The 20,790-nt window shown below is 41.2% G+C and overlaps 1 protein-coding gene across 5 annotated transcripts in view; it reads left to right on the top strand.

Annotated features, from left to right (window-relative positions):
- Positions 1-20,790, top strand: part of ADCY8 (adenylate cyclase 8) — a 331,462-nt gene that overhangs the window by 277,117 nt on the left and 33,555 nt on the right. For all 5 annotated transcript variants that reach the window (XR_015051030.1, XM_085853744.1, XM_085853746.1 and 2 more), the window contains 4 exons: positions 162-254; positions 12,968-13,140; positions 14,619-14,700; positions 19,404-19,562. Coding sequence is in view for 4 of the 5 variants with exons in the window: in XM_085853744.1 (XP_085709870.1) it covers positions 162-254; positions 12,968-13,140; positions 14,619-14,700; positions 19,404-19,562 (507 nt within the window). In the remaining variant the exon portion in view is untranslated. The remainder of the gene's footprint in view (positions 1-161; positions 255-12,967; positions 13,141-14,618; positions 14,701-19,403; positions 19,563-20,790) is intronic.

Below are 20,790 nucleotides of genomic sequence, written 5' to 3'. Positions count from 1 at the left end.
GAGTATGATCCAAATCTCCTCCTCCTGTAGTTTGTAGTGGGGTCAGCATTTGAATCCAGGCAAGACAGCTTCGAATTGAGTGTGATGGAGGTCTTTGATACTGTTTACCTGAATATCTCTTTCTCCTTCTCCCCATGTTGACTCCTTTTCTTTTGCCAAAGTTTTGGTGCCAGTCAGCAGCTTTGCCGACACCTGTCAACCAGACAGCCAATGAAATCGCAGAGAACATCTCCAACATTTGTAACTACCCTGAGGTAAGTAATTGTCACCGATGCCTATCTCTCCTTGGCCTTAATTTTTTTTCTTTTTTAAAACTTTCTCTTTCTGTTTTGATTTACACCTTTTCCAGTGAAGTTATGTTTTTTTAGCACCCTTGCATTCAAGGTGCTCATCAGCTTTAAGGACTTGGCATCACAAGTTTCAGACAAACCATTTATTGTCCTGCTGATGAAGACATCACGAGGACTCGCGTTGATGCAACCACGTGAAAAATCCATGGGACCATTGCACACCACTCCTTATGAGCGGGGGTTCGTGGTAATTCCCTATGGAGATCTATTTCTTTGCAGCAACTGTTTTGTCTTTTGGATGTTGACTTGATGTCCAAATTATGTCCTTGATCAAAATATTTTGCAAAAATTTAAAACTGTTTGATCGTCTCTTTTTGGGTGGAGGTCTGCGGTACTGCAAAGTGGAGATCTCTCTTGGTGCGTCACAGGATTAATATTGTTTTGTGATTTGGACTGTTGACATTTTGTGATATTGTATACCTTTGGTGAAAGTGTTGGTCTTGCTGTGCCAGCAGGAGCATTGCATTGCAGAGCATGCTGTCCATTAAGAGGGATGTTAAGTCCGTCGTTCTGTCTCCAGTAATGTGCTTATAAAAGATATCGTATCTATTGATCGATCTATAAGACCCAATCAAATCTCTCACCCATAGGTAACTACCAATCTGCTCTCATCTAATCAATTATCACCAAGTGGCTAGGATCTTTTTATTAACTCCCTGCTCTTTTAACCAAAAAAAGCTGCTTAAAGCGAAACATGGTAAGAACTTTGCGGTTTCATACCCGACCTAGGTTCCTCTAAAACTTCAGACATTCGCAAGTAACGCATACATGAGAATCTCAAAGCTACAGGCCCGCATCAGCCGCCGGACCGGTTTAAACACTTATTGGTGAGTTATCAGTGACAGCGTAGACAAACGTGCACCACCGAGGCTCCCAAACATGTACCACATGCAATGCCAATATCAGTCATCATATAAATATCAAGACCCAATCACGTATCTCACCCATAATTGGAGGGAACAACCAATCGGCTCTCACCTATTCAATTATCCTCAGGTGGCCAGGATCTTTATAATTAACCCCCTGCTCTTTGGGCCAAACAAAGCTAACAGCAGCGAGGAAAAGCTGCACAAGGTAAGCCCTTTGCTGTTTCAAACCCTATTTGGGTTCTTCTACAGCAGCAGATATTCACAAATATCACGTACATGAGAATCCCCATGCTACACACCCCCATCAGCCGCCGGATATTTCTACAATATCGAAGTCATGAAGTCTGCATACATTTTATTGAGACAGTGTGCCATTGGTTATCTCCATATGCTAGTTTCAGAAGTGGAACAGAGCCCTCCCAGGTCTCAAAGTATCTCTGTGTGTGTGTGTGTGTGTGTGTGTGTGTGTGTGTGTGTGTGTGTGTGTGTGTGTGTGTGTGTGTGTGAGAGAGATGGAGAGAAGGAGAGATGAACGGAGAGAGGGAGATGGAGAGAGTGGGAGATGGAGGGAGATGGAGAGAGAGAGAGGGAGATGGAATTATCCGTGTGCGACGGCCTACAATTCCGGGGAGTCTGGTGGGAACCGACATAGCTTCCCCCACCTTGTGGTCTTCTCATCCGACCCCCTGGCCCGCAACAATATGTACATATATACATATATATATATATATATATATATATATATATATATATATGTATATATGTATCTATATGTATATGAAAATATACATATTTGTATCTGTCTATGTATTATGCATATATATACACACACATATATATATATATATATATATATATATATATATATATATATATATATATATATATGTATCTCAATATGTATATATATATATATATATATATATATATATATATATATATATATATATGTATGTGTATATATATATATATATATATATATATATATATGTATGTATGTATATATATATATATATGTATATATATATATATATATATATATATATATATATATATATATATATATATATATATATATTGTTGCGGATTCGCGCCCGCCGGCGTGCGAGCGGCCACGTAACTCGAATCGCGGCACGTCGCCCACCGGACGGCCAAGACGGACACGTCGTGACCCTCTCGGACTAACGCCGGGAACTAGTCACGGGTGGGCCTTTCGGCCTCACCACGATCGTGCCAATCGGCCCCCCGTGTGGGATAGGGTTGCTCGCCAAATTCGACCTACCTAAGTACCCACACGGAGGGTAGACCGGGCGATCGCACCTCGCCGCAGGTCGACTTCGGACACGGGCCACTTTAAGCGACCCGTTCCGTACTATCGGGATAACCGAGCGGTGTTATCGTCGGCCTCGACGGTTCGATTAATTATTGGGCGTATTTAGCCCACTACCAACCCTTTACGTGAAGTAAGATGGAGATTCAATGAAAGAAAAGACGAAGCGAAACGGGAAAACAGTTCAACATAATTCACATTTATTTCGCGATGGCACACGGATAGCACACATATACAATTATACACCAAAAGCAAATATAAAAGTAGAAGACACACACAATAATGCACAAAAAGCAAATGTAAAAGCAAAACACAATGCAGATCTACCACCGACTACCGAGCACACGGCAACACTTAAACAGTTTTACTTCACAGACGGCGCCAACAACACGTATACTCAAAGCAAAAGAAAAAGGGACCACCCTCCACTATGAGGGGGCAGACGGGCCTGGGGCCGAGACCGCGTCGAGCCTACCCGTCTGGTGATGAGCCGCAAAATGGCGGTGGCGCCCCGACTCCGCGGGCCTCGCGGACAGTGTCTGGAATGGGGTGGGAATGGGGCCCCCTTCTCACACTATCTCAGCGCGGGGGGGAAACAGGAGGGGGTTGTTGATGCTCGGGGGGATGAGGATATCTCGCTGGCTCGGGTCCCGCAACGAGCGTCTCCACCGCGACCTCGGTCGCGTTATCGGCCTCCCCTCTCCGCAGCTCCCCGACTCTGACACGAGCGCCCTCTCGACTGCCTTCGCCGCCGCCACCTCTCCAACTCTCCCACTCTCCACAGCTCCGTCTAACTGCTTTCTCCGACTCTTCTCTTGACTGACTCTTCCCAACTCAACTTGACTCCACCAACTCCCAACTCAACTGCTCCGACTCTTCCCAACTCAACTTGACTCCACCAACTCCCAACTCGACTGCCTTCTTGGCGAGCGAACGCGGCCCTTTATAGCCCCTGGGGCCTCGCTCCTTCACCTTCGACCCTTTACCTCTGGCTGGCTCCCCATTGGACAGAGGAAAAGTGAGCGTGAATGCTTTTTGATCCATGAATCTGCATATAGCGATATTACTCCGACACACCTGGAGGCGGGGCCAAATCGCCCCATGCTCGCTGATAGGACGGAACAGAAGTGGGCGTGAATAGTTTTTGATCCGATTTCTTCGGAAAGGCTGGTGTTTCTGCACCCGCTGCTCGGTGCGCGCCCCGCACGAGTCCAGCATCGGTGCCCATGAGTGGCGCGAGATGACGGTGATGCGATGGTGGCGAGTTGTGACGGTAAAGGTCGTGGCAGTTGTGGTGAAGCGGCGTTGTGGTTGGTGGTTGTTGTTGTGAAGCGGCGTTGTGGTTGGTGGTTGTTGTTGTGATGGCTGTTGAGACGTGGTTGGTGGTGGTAATAATGGCAGCTGGTCCAAAATAAAGATAGTAAAAGAAAAACGGCTATCCTGAAGAGTCGCAGCCCGCATGAATGACATTTATTCCCTCTAGACAACGGGTTTGGGCCTAACTACACATATACTTACAGAGATATCTCACCTAAGGGACCTGAATGGTGGTTTGTGAATTTCGTCAACCACAACAATATATATACACACACACACACATACATAAATATATATATATATATATATATATATATATATATATATATATATATATATATATATATATATCTGTATGTATATGTATGTGTATGTATATATATATATATATATATATATATATATATATATATATATATATTTCTATTTATGTATTTATATGTATATATATATATATATATATATATATATATATATATATATATATATATATATATGGATATATATGTATCTCTATGTGTATAATGTATATGTATATATATATATATATATATATATATATATATATATGTATGTATCTCTAAATGAATATATGTATATATGTGAATATGTATATATGTAGATGTAGATGTTTATATATATATGTATATGTTTATGTAAGTATATATATATATATATATATATATATATATATATATATATATATATATATATATATATATATATATATACAGTGGGACCCGCTTAATAGAATCACTTTGGGCCGGACAAATTTGATTCTAATAAGCGGGTGATTCTAATATCCGAGTTCACCAGAGTTGTGGAGTATCAAGCGGATCAAATGTCGAGTACACATACGGAGACAAATACTCAGCATTTAGTTTGATTTATATGACACACTTGCTCAAAACAATGTAACTTACTTCTGAAAATAAAACAATTACACGTACAGTACATATGTACTTTTCAAAGCAAAACAACATAGGTTTGTCGATGAGCCTACTCTGTAATGAAAAAATTGTCGATTGTTGCCTGCTTTAACGAGTCTGTGGCAATGGCGGTGACCTCCTTGTCAAGTTTGCGCAGGAAGGCCATGTCACTGAACCCATGTGATAGCAAACCAAGCCTGATCGTCTTAGCTGCAGACATCATTTCCTTGATGGTCGGGACAGAGATCTCCTCTTCCTCCTCTTCCTCCACTTTAGTGTCGGCGTCATAGTCTGCGTCAGTAGCAATTCCCATTTCGCGTTGGACTGCCGAAACGGATAATTCCCTGATCTAACGGTTGAAGAACAGAGGTTGTGTTTGGCGGGAGAAATGCCACAGTAATGTTCGACAGTTGAAGTGATTGGGGATGTGCCGGACAGTTGTCGATGAGAAGCAACGCTTTCTGGTCATGATGCCAAAGCTCGCGATTCCACTCATCGAGCCATTCAGTGAAGAGGAAACCTGTCATCCATGCGGAGGAATTGGCTCTGTAGCGAACTGGAATTGTTTTGAGGCCTTTGAAACACCGTGGATTCTTGCTTTTACCAATACCGAAAGGAGGACGCTTAACACCAGTCATCGAGCAGCAAAAAAGCACCGTGATTCTTTCCTTTGGCTTTTTCCCACCGCAGTGCTGATCTCCCTTGAAGAGGAACGTTCCGTCTGGTAAGGCCCGAAAATACAACCCGGTTTCGTCAGCATTCCAGATCTCATCAGCCGTGAAGCCTTCTACGAGATCCGGAAACACGTGGTCCAGCCATTGTTGTTTCCCTCCTACGTCAGCCGCCACTGCCTCTCCGTGAAGTTTCTTGTGGACGATTCCATGTCTTTTCTTGAACCGGTCAATCCAGCCGTTTGTCGCACTGAACTTCTTGTTGTTGAACTTTTCCGCGAACTGAGCCGCTTTCTCCCGCATCAGAGGTCCAGAAAGCGGTGCTTCCTTTTCTCTAGAAGTTTGAATCCACTTGACCATTGCTGATTCGACATCGGGTGCGTTGCCGCTTCGCTTGCGTTTCTGAGAAGACGACTAATCCACTTGACCTTTCAGAATGGCCTCTCGATCTTTCAGAATCTTGCATAGGATCGGCTGGTTAATTTCCAACTTGTCTGCAGCTTCTCGTTGGCTCATTCTGGGCAAAGCGTCATAGTCCCTCAGGATTTGTGCTTTATCAATGTTTGAACGATCCGTCTGCTTTCGTTTTCTGTCCATCGTGGAAATGACGACACGCCATGTGCTTAGACTGCAGCTGTCAGCCGTCTGCCTATCTGTACAATGACTACCGAAATCACTGTAGTGGCATAGCGTTATTTTTAGCGTGACGTCAGCCGCCTGGTGGCAAAAGTTGGAACTGTGCGGCCAGTAGGCGCTGAACTGTCGAAGTGGATGGCCAGCAGCTGATTCTATTAAGTGGGTTTTTGATTCTAATAAACGGGAAAAATTGTGTACATTTAGATACAATGGAATCGGTCTCAACGATTTTGATTCTATAATACGGGTGATTCTATTAACCGTGATTCTATTAAGCGGGTCCCACTATATATATATATATATATATATATATATATATATATATATATATATATATATATATATATATATATATATATATATATATATATATATATATATATATATATATATATATATATTCAAATATGTATCTCTTTATGTATATGTATATATCTATATTAATATTTCAGCATGCCCCTTTCTTTGTTCCACCATCAGATTTTTGTTACTGCATGAAATGAAACAAGATTTAGCACATATACTAATGATATTATTGTCTTCCTTCAGAGGCCCCTCAAAATTCGTTTTGATGCATTTTCACAAACTCCAACGGATTCCATTCAAATTCAGTACGATTATGGCTTTTGGTCCAACTTAGGTCATTGGCTATAAAATTTTTTCCATAACACTTCCGATATTCGAACAAATCGATAAATCGATATCCCGAATGGGATTTTCCATTCAAATCCACTCAAGTTTAAGGCCTACAGGGGACGCAAATTTCCACTTTTCCCCGGGCGCTGCTTACCTCCGCTACACCAAGCTGTTAGGGTTAGGGTTAGGGTTTGGGTTCGTGTTAGGGTTAGGGTTAGCTACACTAACCCTAACCCTAACAGCTAACCCTAACCCTAACAGCTAACCCTAACCCTAACCGCGAACCCTAACCGCGAACCCTAACCGCGAACCCTAACCGCTAACCCTAACCGCTAACCCTAACCGCTAACCCTAACCGCTAACCCTAACCGCTAACCCTAACCGCTAACCCCTAACCGCTAACCGCTAACCGCTAACAGCTATTCAGGAAATTTGCAAGAAAGCCCAGGCAACACCGGGCTTTATTGCTAGCCCGAGCAACGCCGGCCATTACTACTAGTATATGTATATATATATATATATATATATATATATATATATATATATATATATATATATATATATATATATATATATATATATTTTTGTATTTATGTTAGGGTTAGTTATTTATGTTATTTATTTTATGTTTATTTGTTTTTTTTATATATTTATATGGATATATATATATATATATATATATATATATATATATATATATATATATATATATATACATGTATATGTATATATGGATATATATGCATCTCTTTGTGTATATATGTATATGCATATGTACACACATATATATATATATATATATATATATATATATATATATATATATATATATATATATATATATATATATGTATATATATATATATATATGTGTGTGTGTATATATATATATATATATATATATATATATATATATATATATATATATATGTATATGTATATATGTATATGTATATATATATATATATATATATATGTATATGTGTATATTTACATATACATTTACATATATGTATATGTAAATATATATATATGTATTTATATTTATATATATATATATATATATATATATATATATATATGTATATATATATATATATATATATATATATATATATATATATATATATATATATATATATTTGTGTATATATATATATATATATATATATATATATATTTGTGTATATATATATATTTGTGTATATATATATATATATATATTTGTGTATATATATATATATATATATATATATATATATATATATTTGTGTATATATATATATATATATATATATATATATATATATATATATATATTTGTGTATATATATATATATATATTTGTGTATATATATATATATATATATATATATATATATATATATAAATATATATAAATATATATATATAGTAGACTAGGCGTAAGTCGTCACCATCGGGACCGAGAAAAAAGTGACAACTTACAAATGTGACGACTTACGCGTATGCGAACATTCATGATGACTGTGGGGTGAAGGATGAAGTCGCGCGTGGCCTGGACTCATATGTGTGAGAGCCGGCTATTGTACCAAAAGGAAAACACAATCCTCGGGGCATAGGTGGGGGTGAGTTGGTGATTTGGAAAGTGATCAAGCAAAGATGGAATACATGAATGAGTTTATCAAAAGTAAAGATTATGAACAACTCTGTAAGACAACTCGTATACCATCGGTGATGGTATAGTGACAAATTACATGACACACAGTCATCGTGGTGATGATTACCACTCAATGCCTATGTGTAAGTGAGTGCGGTAATGTACAAAACACCCAATATAAAACCATGATCGGACTTCAACACTAAGCTTGATCGATCCTTTACTTCTTCGCGAAGTAATCCGTTATGTTTGACTACCTCAAACTCTTGGGCATCTGGTGCATGAGAAAGGATTCAAACCGGTCATTGTATTCCATGATGTTGGCTGGGCAATCCTCCACCGAAAGACAGTATTGGCCGAATATTTGGCGGAATCGGCCGAAACCGAATATTTGGCTGAACCGACATTTGCCGAAACCAGATGATGAGCGCGTCATCGACATCTTCAAAGGACACACATTTCACGCATTTCACACTTCCCACCGGCCTCACGATCTTCTCCACTTGTCCAAATATCTTGCCCTTATTCTTCAAGATATCGTTCAATGTCTGCCGTTTGATGTCCAACTTCTCAGCTATGTCTGTTTTCTTCATCAGTGCATTTGCCTCGCAAAACTGGATAATGTCGTATTTTCCTTGGTAGGTTTTAGTTGTAAGCTTACGCTTAGTCGCCATTGTCTTGCCTGCAGTGCGATCAACGTGTGTACGCAGTTATAAATAGCCTATCACTGGCGGTGTACACCAATGAGCGAGCATCACGATTCCATGAAATCGGGCTTCTCACAGGCAGCAGTTCCGTGTGACGAGTTCGGAGTGGTAATTTACTTGAGTTTCCATTACGTGGGAATGGACAACATCTGACGACTTAGACGAAGTGACGACTTAGAGATGACGACTTACAGAGGGATGACCCTTTATTCAAAGGGATTTAACATGAGATAAATTCGGGACTTTTTGACGCTGCCGACTTAGGCGAAGTGACGAGTTACACGCTGCCGACTTACACCTAGTCTACTGTATATATAATTTTGCCTGGTGTTGGCGCAGTGGTGAGGGTAGCGGCTTGGGATCCAAAAGGTCCCGAGTTCAAGCCCCATTGGGCCACTGAATTAATACACCAGGGGGTTGACTCAGCCTGTCATCCTTCCGAGGTCGGCGAAATGAGTACCAGTGTACTGGGCCGGTGTATGCCCCGGTTAAAATAGGTGTACCATATCCCTGTGTCATAAGAGGCGACCAGGGTTGCGTCAGGAAGGGCATCCGGCGTAAAACATGTGCCAAATCACTATGCGGATCATATGGATGATCCGCTGTGGCGACCCCAAACGGGAGCAGCTGAAAGAAGAAGAAGAAGAAGAGATATATATATATATATATATATATATATATATATATATATATATATATATATATATATATATATATATATATATATATATATATATATACATATATATACCAACAGAGGCACCCGTCTCTTGTGCGGAAGGAATTTAGTGTTTTGATACAAGAAGATGATTTGGAATACAGCCTATCACTCGGTGGTATTTGGAATACAGCTACACGATACACATTTACATAGAAAGAATTGGGGTCTCCCTCCCCACCCTGAACCCCCTACCCTGGAGGTTTGAAAATCCTTTCTTGCAACTCCATTTGCCAAGAGGATTCCAACAGTTTGCCATATGATGGAGTTACTACCGGTGGGGCCAATTCTATTGATGGACAGACAGACAAATCACAACTACTGTATGTATATGTATGGATGCATGTGTGTATATATATATATATATATATATATATATATATATATATATATATATATATATATATATATATATATATCCAGTACCTATGTGCCTTTTGAGTCGATTATTAAAAATTGGTTGTGGTGTTTATCTCTTCTGTCTTTTCCTTTACATTAATTATCTTGCTCATTGTGTCCAACACCCCCACCTCCCCAATGTCATTTCTTTGCGTTTTTATCCTCTGTCACCTTGCTCTTTGATTATCCTCAATCTTGTATTTATTGATAAATAATACAATGTCCTTTCCATTACAGCATGTATAGATTAGCTTAATGTAAAGGGTTTGCTCACTCTAAAAATATCTGTATATAATAATGTTACAAATAGTGTGATAAATAATAAGCTGGATGACGCCAAACCTCCTACTGGTAGGAAATTAACGGATTAAAGAAACTGCTTGCAGTATGTGCCGAACACACAGCAGGATGACATGAAAGATTACTTTCAGAGAAGCTGGTTTGCTTCTTCTGCACAGAGGTCACAGATGTTCATGGAATACTAAGTATCACGTCTCCTTTACACAGAACTTTCCCAAGTAGCACTTTTCTCACAAAATGGTGAACTGCCATTAAACATCTCCATAAATCTTTGCTGCTGTTAATTTTATTCTGGACAGGTTTCAAGAATGCTCAAGGAATCTGAATATTTGTTGAGATTTCATGTGATTCCAATTCTGTTTATGAAACACGAGATTCACCAGATTTACACTGATGGTGAATCTGGAAATGGAACAACCACAAATGCCTCCTGAAACCATATCTGCAATGTCCTGTAAAAATGATGTGCTTGGGATTCTGAAAGTAAGAACAGTAGAGATCACAATACTTGATAGGCCATGGGGTGACACCTTAAGCTTAATGTGTGTAAGCAGAAATAAACGAAATAAATAGCTCACTGCCCATTGTTCTGTCATGATGATAACCACTCCTGCTCTCTTCTACTTTCATTGACCCCTTTCCTTTCTAACAAACACATCTGATGTCTGTTTCCCTGTTCCCCCCTGATCCTCTGTCAATCTGTGAATCTACTGCCCGATGTCATTTCGCTTCTTCATGAGTCCATATTACTGTACACAAATAAATAAACAAGCAGTCACAGACTGGTACTTACGAAATCGTCAACTTGACCTCTGACCTTGTCTAATAAGAGCTGTCTCTGGAGAATGTAGCGATGCAAACCAGAAGTTTCTACGATGATTCTGTACCAAACCATCAAAAATCGAATGTTTGACCTCACTGTGACCTTGACCTTTGACCGATTTTGACCAAAATGTAATCAGCGCTCGCCATCACCCTCCTGAATCACGTGGTGTAATTTGACATTGGTAGCTTCTTCTGTTCTCGAGTTACCGTGGATTAATGTAACGTAAAGGTCACACTCGACGCCCCCCCCCCCAACTCGAAAGGATGCCGGGGCGAGCGCCATGACGTCAGCGCGCACGCGCAAAACCTTTACGTGACTCAACAATGTGTCTGCTCGAGCGTGCTGCGCCACGTGACTCGGCGGGTGAAATATTTTTATACAATCTTAAAACGTCTCCAAAACATTTGATTTTTACCAGAATTTCGACAACTGAGTGTTAAGCGTCCTAAGCGATCGCAAAAACTGAAGACAAAATTAAAATCGAAGTTAAAACGAACTCGTAACGTCGACCAAAGCAAAACTACTCCATTTCTCCACAGGAATTTACGGAATTATTTAATATTATTTTATCAGTCATAAAACCGTAATATTCAGCCATCCACAAACAATCTTTGCAATCTTTACGAGTCAGGCATGTGACGATAAGATTTATTGGGATGAAAAATGACTTTTAAACACCATCTTTATCGAAAACACAACGCGGCCTACAACAGGCAAGGTGTTCTGCGCCATGGGTGCTTACACTGAAATTTTTAAAACAGCCGTAACTCGACGAATTGACACACAAATTCCGCCGAACTTACCTCGATCTTCCAAACTCACGCTCCGTCAACAATACCTGTCGTAACTTTTCTCGAGTTATCATGTTTTGGATGTTTGACCTCACTGTGACCTTGACCTTTGACTGATTTTGACCAAAATCTAAGCAGCGCCAGCCATCACCCTCCTGAATCACGTGGTGTAATTTGACATTGGTAGCTTCTTCCGGTCTCGAGTTATCATTTTTTGGATGTTTGACCTCACTGTGACCTTGACCTTTGACCGATTTTGACAAAATCTAACCAGCGCTAGCCATCACCCTCCTGAATCACGTGGTGTAATTTGACATTGGTAGCTTCTTCCGTTCTCCAGTTATCGTGCCTACAAACAAACACACACACACACACACACACACACACACACACACACACACACACACACACAAACACACGACGGAAGTCATCAATATACTTATGAAATCTTTAGATTTCGTAAGTAACAAACAGAGGACGGAAGCAATCAATATACTTACGAAATCTTTAGATTTCTTAATTAATAAACAGAACAGAACAGTGGAGATCACAAAACGTCATAGGGTGAGACCCTTGATTAAGATGCCTCGCAGGGTGGGATCTGTAGGTTTCAGGGAACGTAAACTATGTATGTCGAGGGTTGAGATTGAAAGGCCGATGATGGAACTCAAAACTACGGCTGCAGGTCATTGTTGTTTACGTTGTACCGGGTGAACTTGATGGAGTTGCTTTATTGTGCTAAGATGTGGCAGGGTATAGTAATGTATCATGAGTTGCTGCTGACCATGTTTTCTTCCTGTCTCTTGATCCCACCCCAATCCCACCCCACTACCACCACCACCACATTAGTATTTTGTTTTTACTGGAATCATGGCAATGGTGACCTGTGCCGTATTCTTGCGCTTCAACTCTGTGCTCAAACTAGCGCTACTTCTCACCATCCTTACTATCTACTCACTGCTCATTATGGTCAGCTATGCGGGTCTATTCACCGGCACTCGTGCACCAAAACTCAACAACGGGTGAGATCCCACTAAGGCCTACCTCCTTACCATAAAATGCACATGATTACATTTCGTGTCGTCGTTTGTCACGATGATGTCAAACCTGTCAAATGAAAACTTCATTGCAGGAGAAAGCCATTCAGCATTTGGCCCATCAATGCCTGTGCAATTATTCCCAACCTATGGTTGTTTGTCTGTGCTCTATCCTTTTTGTATGCTGAGGATCAAGCAAGGAAGTAGCACGTACCATTTTTTAATGTCTTTGGTATGTATATAACTCTGCCGGGGTTAGAACCACCGACCTCGACTCGGAGCAGACACTCTAATAATTACACCATCGAGTCTGGTCAAAACATTGATCATTAAGGAGTCACTGAATTAAAAGAGGACAATCGTCGCGCAAGATGATTGCAAGTTGCGTTGTGGATCGGCATCTGTCATGGCCGAGTATTCAGGTTCCACTTTCACAATCTTCAGCACGGGAAGCATTTTCCGAAGAACATTCGACATTCCGAGGAAGTGTCACATGAGCGTGAAAATTCGGCCGAGCCAAGATTATTTCCAGTACAAATCCACAGGTTCTGTTTTATGTGTAAATTTCATTCATGGACGCTGAGCGAAGATCAGGTTCTGGTCATTCGAACCATCTTTGGACAGGAATGGCACTGCATGGTTCCTTCGGCTTATTTTGCATTCATTTCAGATTGACTAATCCATATCAGGTGGAAGCAGCTGGTGCAGTCAGCGGTGCTTTAATCTTCCGGCTTATTTAGATGTACAAGGGATGAGGAAAATAGAAACGACTGTGCCGATTCTTGATGTGTTTGTTAACAAGCACAACCGGTCCAGCGTTTTGTGGAATCATTAACTGAGCTGCAGAACAGAACTTCAATGAGGGAACCTGAGCATGCCGACTCTTGCCTCCTGCTGTTGGCAAGTCTCTGTGTACGCCCCAGTTTAACTAATGGCCGCATCGCTTGAGTGATATCTCCTACTTGCCAACTGTATTGCGGGTCATTGAGGTTTACAAATGCTGTACATGTTCAGTTGTGTTGTTATTCTTTATGACGGTGGCAGGGTTGGCCGTTCGGCAATACGTCTGAGTAGTCTGGTGGGCTGTTTTGTATTTGCCGAAGTCTGATTCGAAGAAAAGTACTCTACGGTGCAGTGCCGACAGGAGGCACTGCATTGTTGAGTGTGCAGTCTGAAGGAACAGATGTAAACTGAATGGTCCAATATGTATTTGAAAAATACTGTATTGAAAATTATATAATCCCAAGCTTTTTTTCTGTGTAAAACCAGGTGTTTGGGCCAGTACGGTGGGCAAGTTTCAAATTTTATTGCAGTAGTGACAGTCACGGGCAGATCTCTCGATGATTATAGATATATAGATGATGCATGAGCAGATTTTTTAATACTCTTTCGGGGAATAACATGGTGGGCAGAACGTTAACATCACTTCTTCTGTACACCTCTCTACCCCAAAACCGTAACAGGGCAAGTGAGCTGGGTCACCGGGAGACGTGCGTCATATTGATGGTCATGTTTGTTATGGCGGTGTTCTACCATGGGCGCCAGGTACAGAAAACTGTGACAAATAAAGCAATAATTTGAGCATGTACACATATAGTAGTGCTAGAATATGCGTTCATAACACGCATGCACGCACACACAACACAGTTTCATATTTCCCACAAAAGGGACAGTTTTTCCTGTGCATCACCCATACCCCCTCCCCCCCCCAACAAACTTGTAGAATTTCCTTTATCTCCTGCTTTTCAGCATCACATGTAAGTGTGTCTGTAAATCCTCCAATGTCCACGAGATAGTCACCGTCCTTTATATATGCTGAAACAGGTACAGTCAGTGCTTTTTTTGTGGCTTTTGATGAAAACTCCCCTTTTTGTTGTTGGTGCACATCTGGTTAATCAGGGCGATTTGCTGAAACATGAACCAAGTTTTTTTTTTTACCGATTATAAGTTGATCTGGTGGGATCCAGTTCAGATTTGCTCGGTCAGGTGATCTATTGATTAACGATGTGTCACAATAGAATTGACCCATCGTTAATCTCGCCAGGATGCCATTTACAAAACGTTAGTAGAGAGACACGAGAGAAGTAAATGGATACCTTAAATATATTCATTTCTTCTGTATAAAGCAAGTTTTACTCAGTAATTTGTACTAATATCCAACTATTTATTTGCAGAAACGAGTTCCAGGGTCTTGTATGACAATTAACTATGCCTTAAACCGAGGGAGCACACGACCTTTGCGATTTTCAAAGAGGACGAATTGTTCACCAATCGGAAGGTGGAGTCAGCCAGCGTCAGAGAACTCAGAACCTTGGCAATCCACTTTTTACGGTCAATCGGGTGATTGTGCAATTCACCAGCGAAGGCAAGGAATCCACAGCTTCCCGTTCTGGTCGACCTGGGCTCTCAGAAAGGTGTCATCGAGCTGTTAAGCGGTTCATTGAGAAAACTTCCCGTTGCAAGGCAGCAGATGTTGCAGAGGAGGTCCAGGTTAGCTCAAGCACTGCCATGCCGTACCTTCATCAACTGGGCTACTATGAGAGAGCAGCTAGGAGAAAACCTCTTCTTAGATCAGCCAATATTCAAAGAAGAAAGAAGTGGGCTGACAAGATTGCCAACAGACCCTTGGAGTTTTGGCAAACTGTCATTTTTTCAGATGAGTCCCAATTTGCTCAATTTTCTGGCAGTGGTCATGTATGGGTCTGGAGACTTCCCAGTCAAGAGTTCTCTTTGAACCAATTGCAGCCAACTGTCAAACGCAGTGGTTTTTTAGTGGTGGTGTGGGGAGCAATATGGAGTGCTGGTCGGTCAGAGCTTGTGGAGTGTGTTGGCAACATCAACACTACGATACACATTTCTATCCTTGAGGATGGACGTCTCCCTGTCTTCTCCACTGGTCAAATGGTCAAAAACAACACTCTGTTCATGGAAGATGGAGGTCCATGCCATACTGACAAAAAAGACCAAAGAATGGCAGGAGAGAAATGGGATCAAGTGACTTCCATGGCCAAGTCAGTCTCTTGAGATGAATCCATTGAACACCTCTGGACCATGTTGGATCAAGTTATGTGGAAAAAGTCCAGGAAACCAACATCATGGGCAGAATTGCTAAACCTTTTGCGTGAAGCCTGGGCAGAAATCCCACAAGAGAAAATCTCAGAACTCGTTCGTTCTGTGGCTGAAAGAGTAAAAGTGTTGAAATCTGCAAATGGCAAGTCTACCAAATACTAGTGTATTGTTGCAGATCCAGGGTGGTGGGATTCTCACCCGACTCTTGGCGCCACCCTCACCACCGCCGTCTCCGGGGTTTATAACGCTGGCTGGCTCGGCACAGGCCTCGGGTCATGCGTCTACAATCGCGATACCAACATAATCCTGGACCTTACCAGTTGGGGAAATAGAACCCTGGTTACAGACTGGTTTTCTCAGATGCCGAGCGTTTTCTGCCAGTCTGTAACCATTTTGGTTTTATATGCCAATTGAACGGATCGTTCCTCAACGCGACACAAATTAATCCATCGCGGCAACTTCATGCGAACCAACCAGATTTATTGGGGAACATCAGGGAACACAACACAAGCAAAACATTCACGACAATGTTTTTATTAACAATCTTTAACCCGTTCTTAACTAGGGAACAACAGATTACAGGTTTCAAGGAGGTCCCTACCGAGATATGCTTTAAACAACATGCAGACAAGACAGACAGACAGCATGCAGACAAGACAAAGTACTTGGTGATGTTTCATAGATGAGAGAAAAGTGTCAAAAGCACGAATGTCTCTCGTAACAAGCTAATGTCCACGGATTCGAGCCCCCAGCTCAAACACGCCGTGTGGCAAAATGGCGCTCGCCCTTTTGTCGCAGACCTCACGCACGCACTCTCGCGCATTAAGACCCCGCGAGGTCGACTGCACCAGAGCGAAAGATCCACGGTGGTATGCTCCAGCTGGCTTTTCACAAGGTCCAGCATACAAATTAAGGCCTGGCCCGTTCACCAGACAAGGCCAAATTGAGGTGTTTGGGCTCCTGCAGGGGGATCGACAAATGTGTCGAGGACCTTCTCATGAAAGTTGATCGCCCACTCGACGTGCAGGCAGCCTCTAGTCGTTTCTCCTGCCTCCTTCACAAAGCAGATCGCAGACAGACACCCGTCGTTTCTCCGTTGCCTTCCCTGCCTTTCTTTCGGCTTGTTCCTCACGAAAAACAGACACAGTTGTCCCGTGTACAGCCGATCGGCACCACCTCGGCGCTCACAGTTTCACCACAGTTTCTTTTTCGTTTGCTCGCTTCGAAGTCCTGGCTCCTCCCCTTAGCTCCACCTCCCTCTCCAGGCCACTCCCCCTCAGCCGACTGGGCGGGGCCTATCGTCCAGAGAGGGGAAGGAAGAAGAGGGAGCTCTCGATCCACCACCACCGCACAAACAATAAACAGCCTCTTACACCTCCTGACACACATGTAACGTCCATTTTACCGAACAGCCTAGCTAAACATGCATTTAATGGGGGATCTGAGCTAATCCTATATTTAGTAGCATACTACGGGCCATTTCCGTAACAGTATGTATTAAAACGGATCAAATGTACTTCAGATGCTGAATAAATTAATTCCTTGAAAATCGTGGTGTCTATTTACTTCTGTCATGTCTATGTAGCTACATACAGTTCAGTCCAATTGTGATTCAGCCTATTGTTTCTGTAACTTGTTACCTCTGCCACTGAAGGTGAAGGATGTTATGTTTTCACCCCTTTCTGTCTGTTTGTCTGTTTATTTGTCTGTATGCAGGATATCTCAAAAAGTGTGGACGGAACCAGAAGAAATTTTGTGGACATGTTTGGGTGTGTGACAAGGACGAACTGATTAGAATTTGGTGAAGATCCGGATCCGGATCCAACTACTAGAATTTTTTAATGATTCTTCACCATTGAGATAGACTATAGAGCACGATATCTCAAATAATTAGGGACGCATTTGGATGAAACTTGGTGGACAGGTTGGGTGTGTGACAAGGAAGAATTAATTCGGTTTTGGTGAAGATCCGGATCCGGATTCGACTACAAGAATCTTTTTAGTGATTCTTCACCACTGAGAGTTCTGGCTAAAAATGATATATAGCATGATATCTCAAAAAGTTATGGACGGACTCACATGAAACTTGGTGGACAGGTTGGGTGTGTGATAGCGAAGAATTGATTCAATTTTGCTGAAGACCCAAATCCCGATCTGGATACGAGAATTATTTAATTTTTGAAGTGATTCTTCACCATTGAGAGATCGGGCCAAAAATGATATGGAACTGTATCGCATGATATTTCAAAAATGTGTTGGGCCCGATATGTTCTCATGGATCAGACATTGCGTGGCGGAGGTGTGCACTCTCCCGAGTGCCCTTCTAGTTAACCCTGTAACCAACACCTGAATATTCTAGAAAACAGATGAACAGATGCAGTTTACAAATTATGGCCACAGAGACTTGGGCTGTTGCATATGCGGTACATACTGAGTCATAGTGGAGGCAGACATGAATGAAGATGGGAGTGGGGAAAGGTAGTACTGTATATACAACATTTATCAGTGTGCCTTTCTTTTCTTTATTTTATTTCATCAGGTTTTTCTGAAACCTCTTGCACTAAACCACAAAATAGATTATACAGATAAGTTATAGTAATCACAAGCAATCAAAGGTGGGAGATGGTGGGGGGGGGGTGGGGAGTTGCCAGCACAGACAGAATCGACCACAAAAAGTGGACGGGCACACCAAAGGGAGACTAAACCAGTCTTTTACAGGCCAAATTACTCCCACCATGGAAGTTAAGGAGCCATTTGGATGTTTACCAGCAATCCAGTAGTAGCATGGCAATTCTTCTGAAACTCACTCAATTTCCAAAAGCTGAGAATCAAACTCCCTCACCTTTAGATGCAGGCGAAAACAACTTTACACATTTCAAGTCCTGGGGTCCGGGAGCCCTGGCAAATGTAATAGAGTAAAGTTTTGTTTTTTTAAATGGCATCGATTATGGTCACAAGATGGATAATGAAATGGGTACAGCACAAACCATATGACCTCATTCGGTCTATAATTTTACCAGTCTATGCAAAGAAAAGCTTTTTATTTCTGGAGCTTTTTGTGGAATAACTTGAAAGTGTTGTTGCAAACAGGCAACCTCAATTCAGGTATCCTGCTTACTCCAACCCTGTGATTATATTTTTCTTGAAAGGTTGAAAAGTTTTCCTTTCTCACCTTCCAGCTTGATTATACGGCACGGTTGGACTTCCTGTGGAGACTACAGGCTCGTCAAGAGGTGGATGAGATGCGGGAGCTTCGAGAGCACAACGAGAACCTACTCCGAAACATCTTGCCAAATTATGTGGCACAGTACTTCCTGGAGAAGGACCGCGAGAATGACGTCAGAAGTGCACACTGCTAAACGTGTTTGGCATTGTCAATCAAACATTAGCACTTTCTACACAACTTAATCCACACTTTGTGAACTTCCCTTATTTTTATTTCTTCCTTTGTTTATTGAGCCTCCCCCTTCAGCATAGGGGAAGGCTTATTGCTGTTGTCGGGTTTGTTTCTACAATTAGTGCCCCCAAATTTTAATGGTACCCCAGAATTTTAGACCCTGAGGAGTACGAAACCACCATTTAGAAAATTGTTTTCCTCTTTCTTTTTTTCTTCCTGCACTCCTAGTTTCCAAAATTTCCGAGCTGTATCTCAGAGCTGGCTGGGACTTTCAAAATGAAGTTTTACTTCAATAATGTGAATAAAAAGTATGCAGGATTGACACAATTTTTTTGACCTTGACCTAATTTTAAGGCCATGACCAAATTATGGACATTTTAACATTTTTCACCATAATTTGACAAAGGTTTGTCTGATCGGAACGAAATTTCCCTCTCTAGATAGCCGAGAGCAAGTCACATTTACTCTTAATTGACATCATACTCCTCCTGGTTAAAGGTCATGGTCAAATATCAGTCTGAAATAAAAAAACGCATTTTTTGTCATCGCTCAATTTTGCCAATAACCGATTGGCCTTTCAAGACGTTCTTGCATCTTAATAGTGTACCTGTACTGAAGTTGTGCACTCGATATTTGATTGGTGTTCTTGACCTGCTTTTTTGGATTGTGATCTAATTTACAAAAAAACACCTTTTTGATCACAACTTGAATAATTTCTCTCCGATTTTTAATGACGTTGAGTTTTATGGGGAGATTGTAGATGCGGACACATTTTCTTAATTTATACTCTCTCCCTAAATAATGAAACTCAGGGTCATATGGTGGTCAGAACAAAATATACCATCATTGGAACTTGGGCCAAGGACTGGGGAGGGTAAGCCAGGGAGGCTTACCCTTCACCCTCGCTTTGTGATTGCAGATATCAATGTTTTTTATATTTCCCTTTTACAACCTATTTGCTTCAACCTCAATCCTTGCAGGAGCTGACCTTTGCACAACCAACTTCAATAATATAACCTCTTAGACAGAATTTGTTGAGAGGCGATTCTGCTTGATTTGTTGACTGAAAGTTAATCCCAGTCCTTTACCCGAATGAGTAAATCAAACAAATATTTGATGAATTTCATACCTCTGAATTACAACCAATTCACATTTTATGGGGGTTTCTT

Source organism: Eptatretus burgeri, chromosome 14 (genome assembly GCF_056783735.1).
Source record: "Eptatretus burgeri isolate ZD-2024b chromosome 14, Ebu_testis_v1, whole genome shotgun sequence".
Classification (NCBI taxonomy): Eukaryota; Metazoa; Chordata; class Myxini; order Myxiniformes; family Myxinidae; genus Eptatretus; species Eptatretus burgeri.
This window is presented reverse-complemented; position numbering and strand designations above follow the sequence as displayed.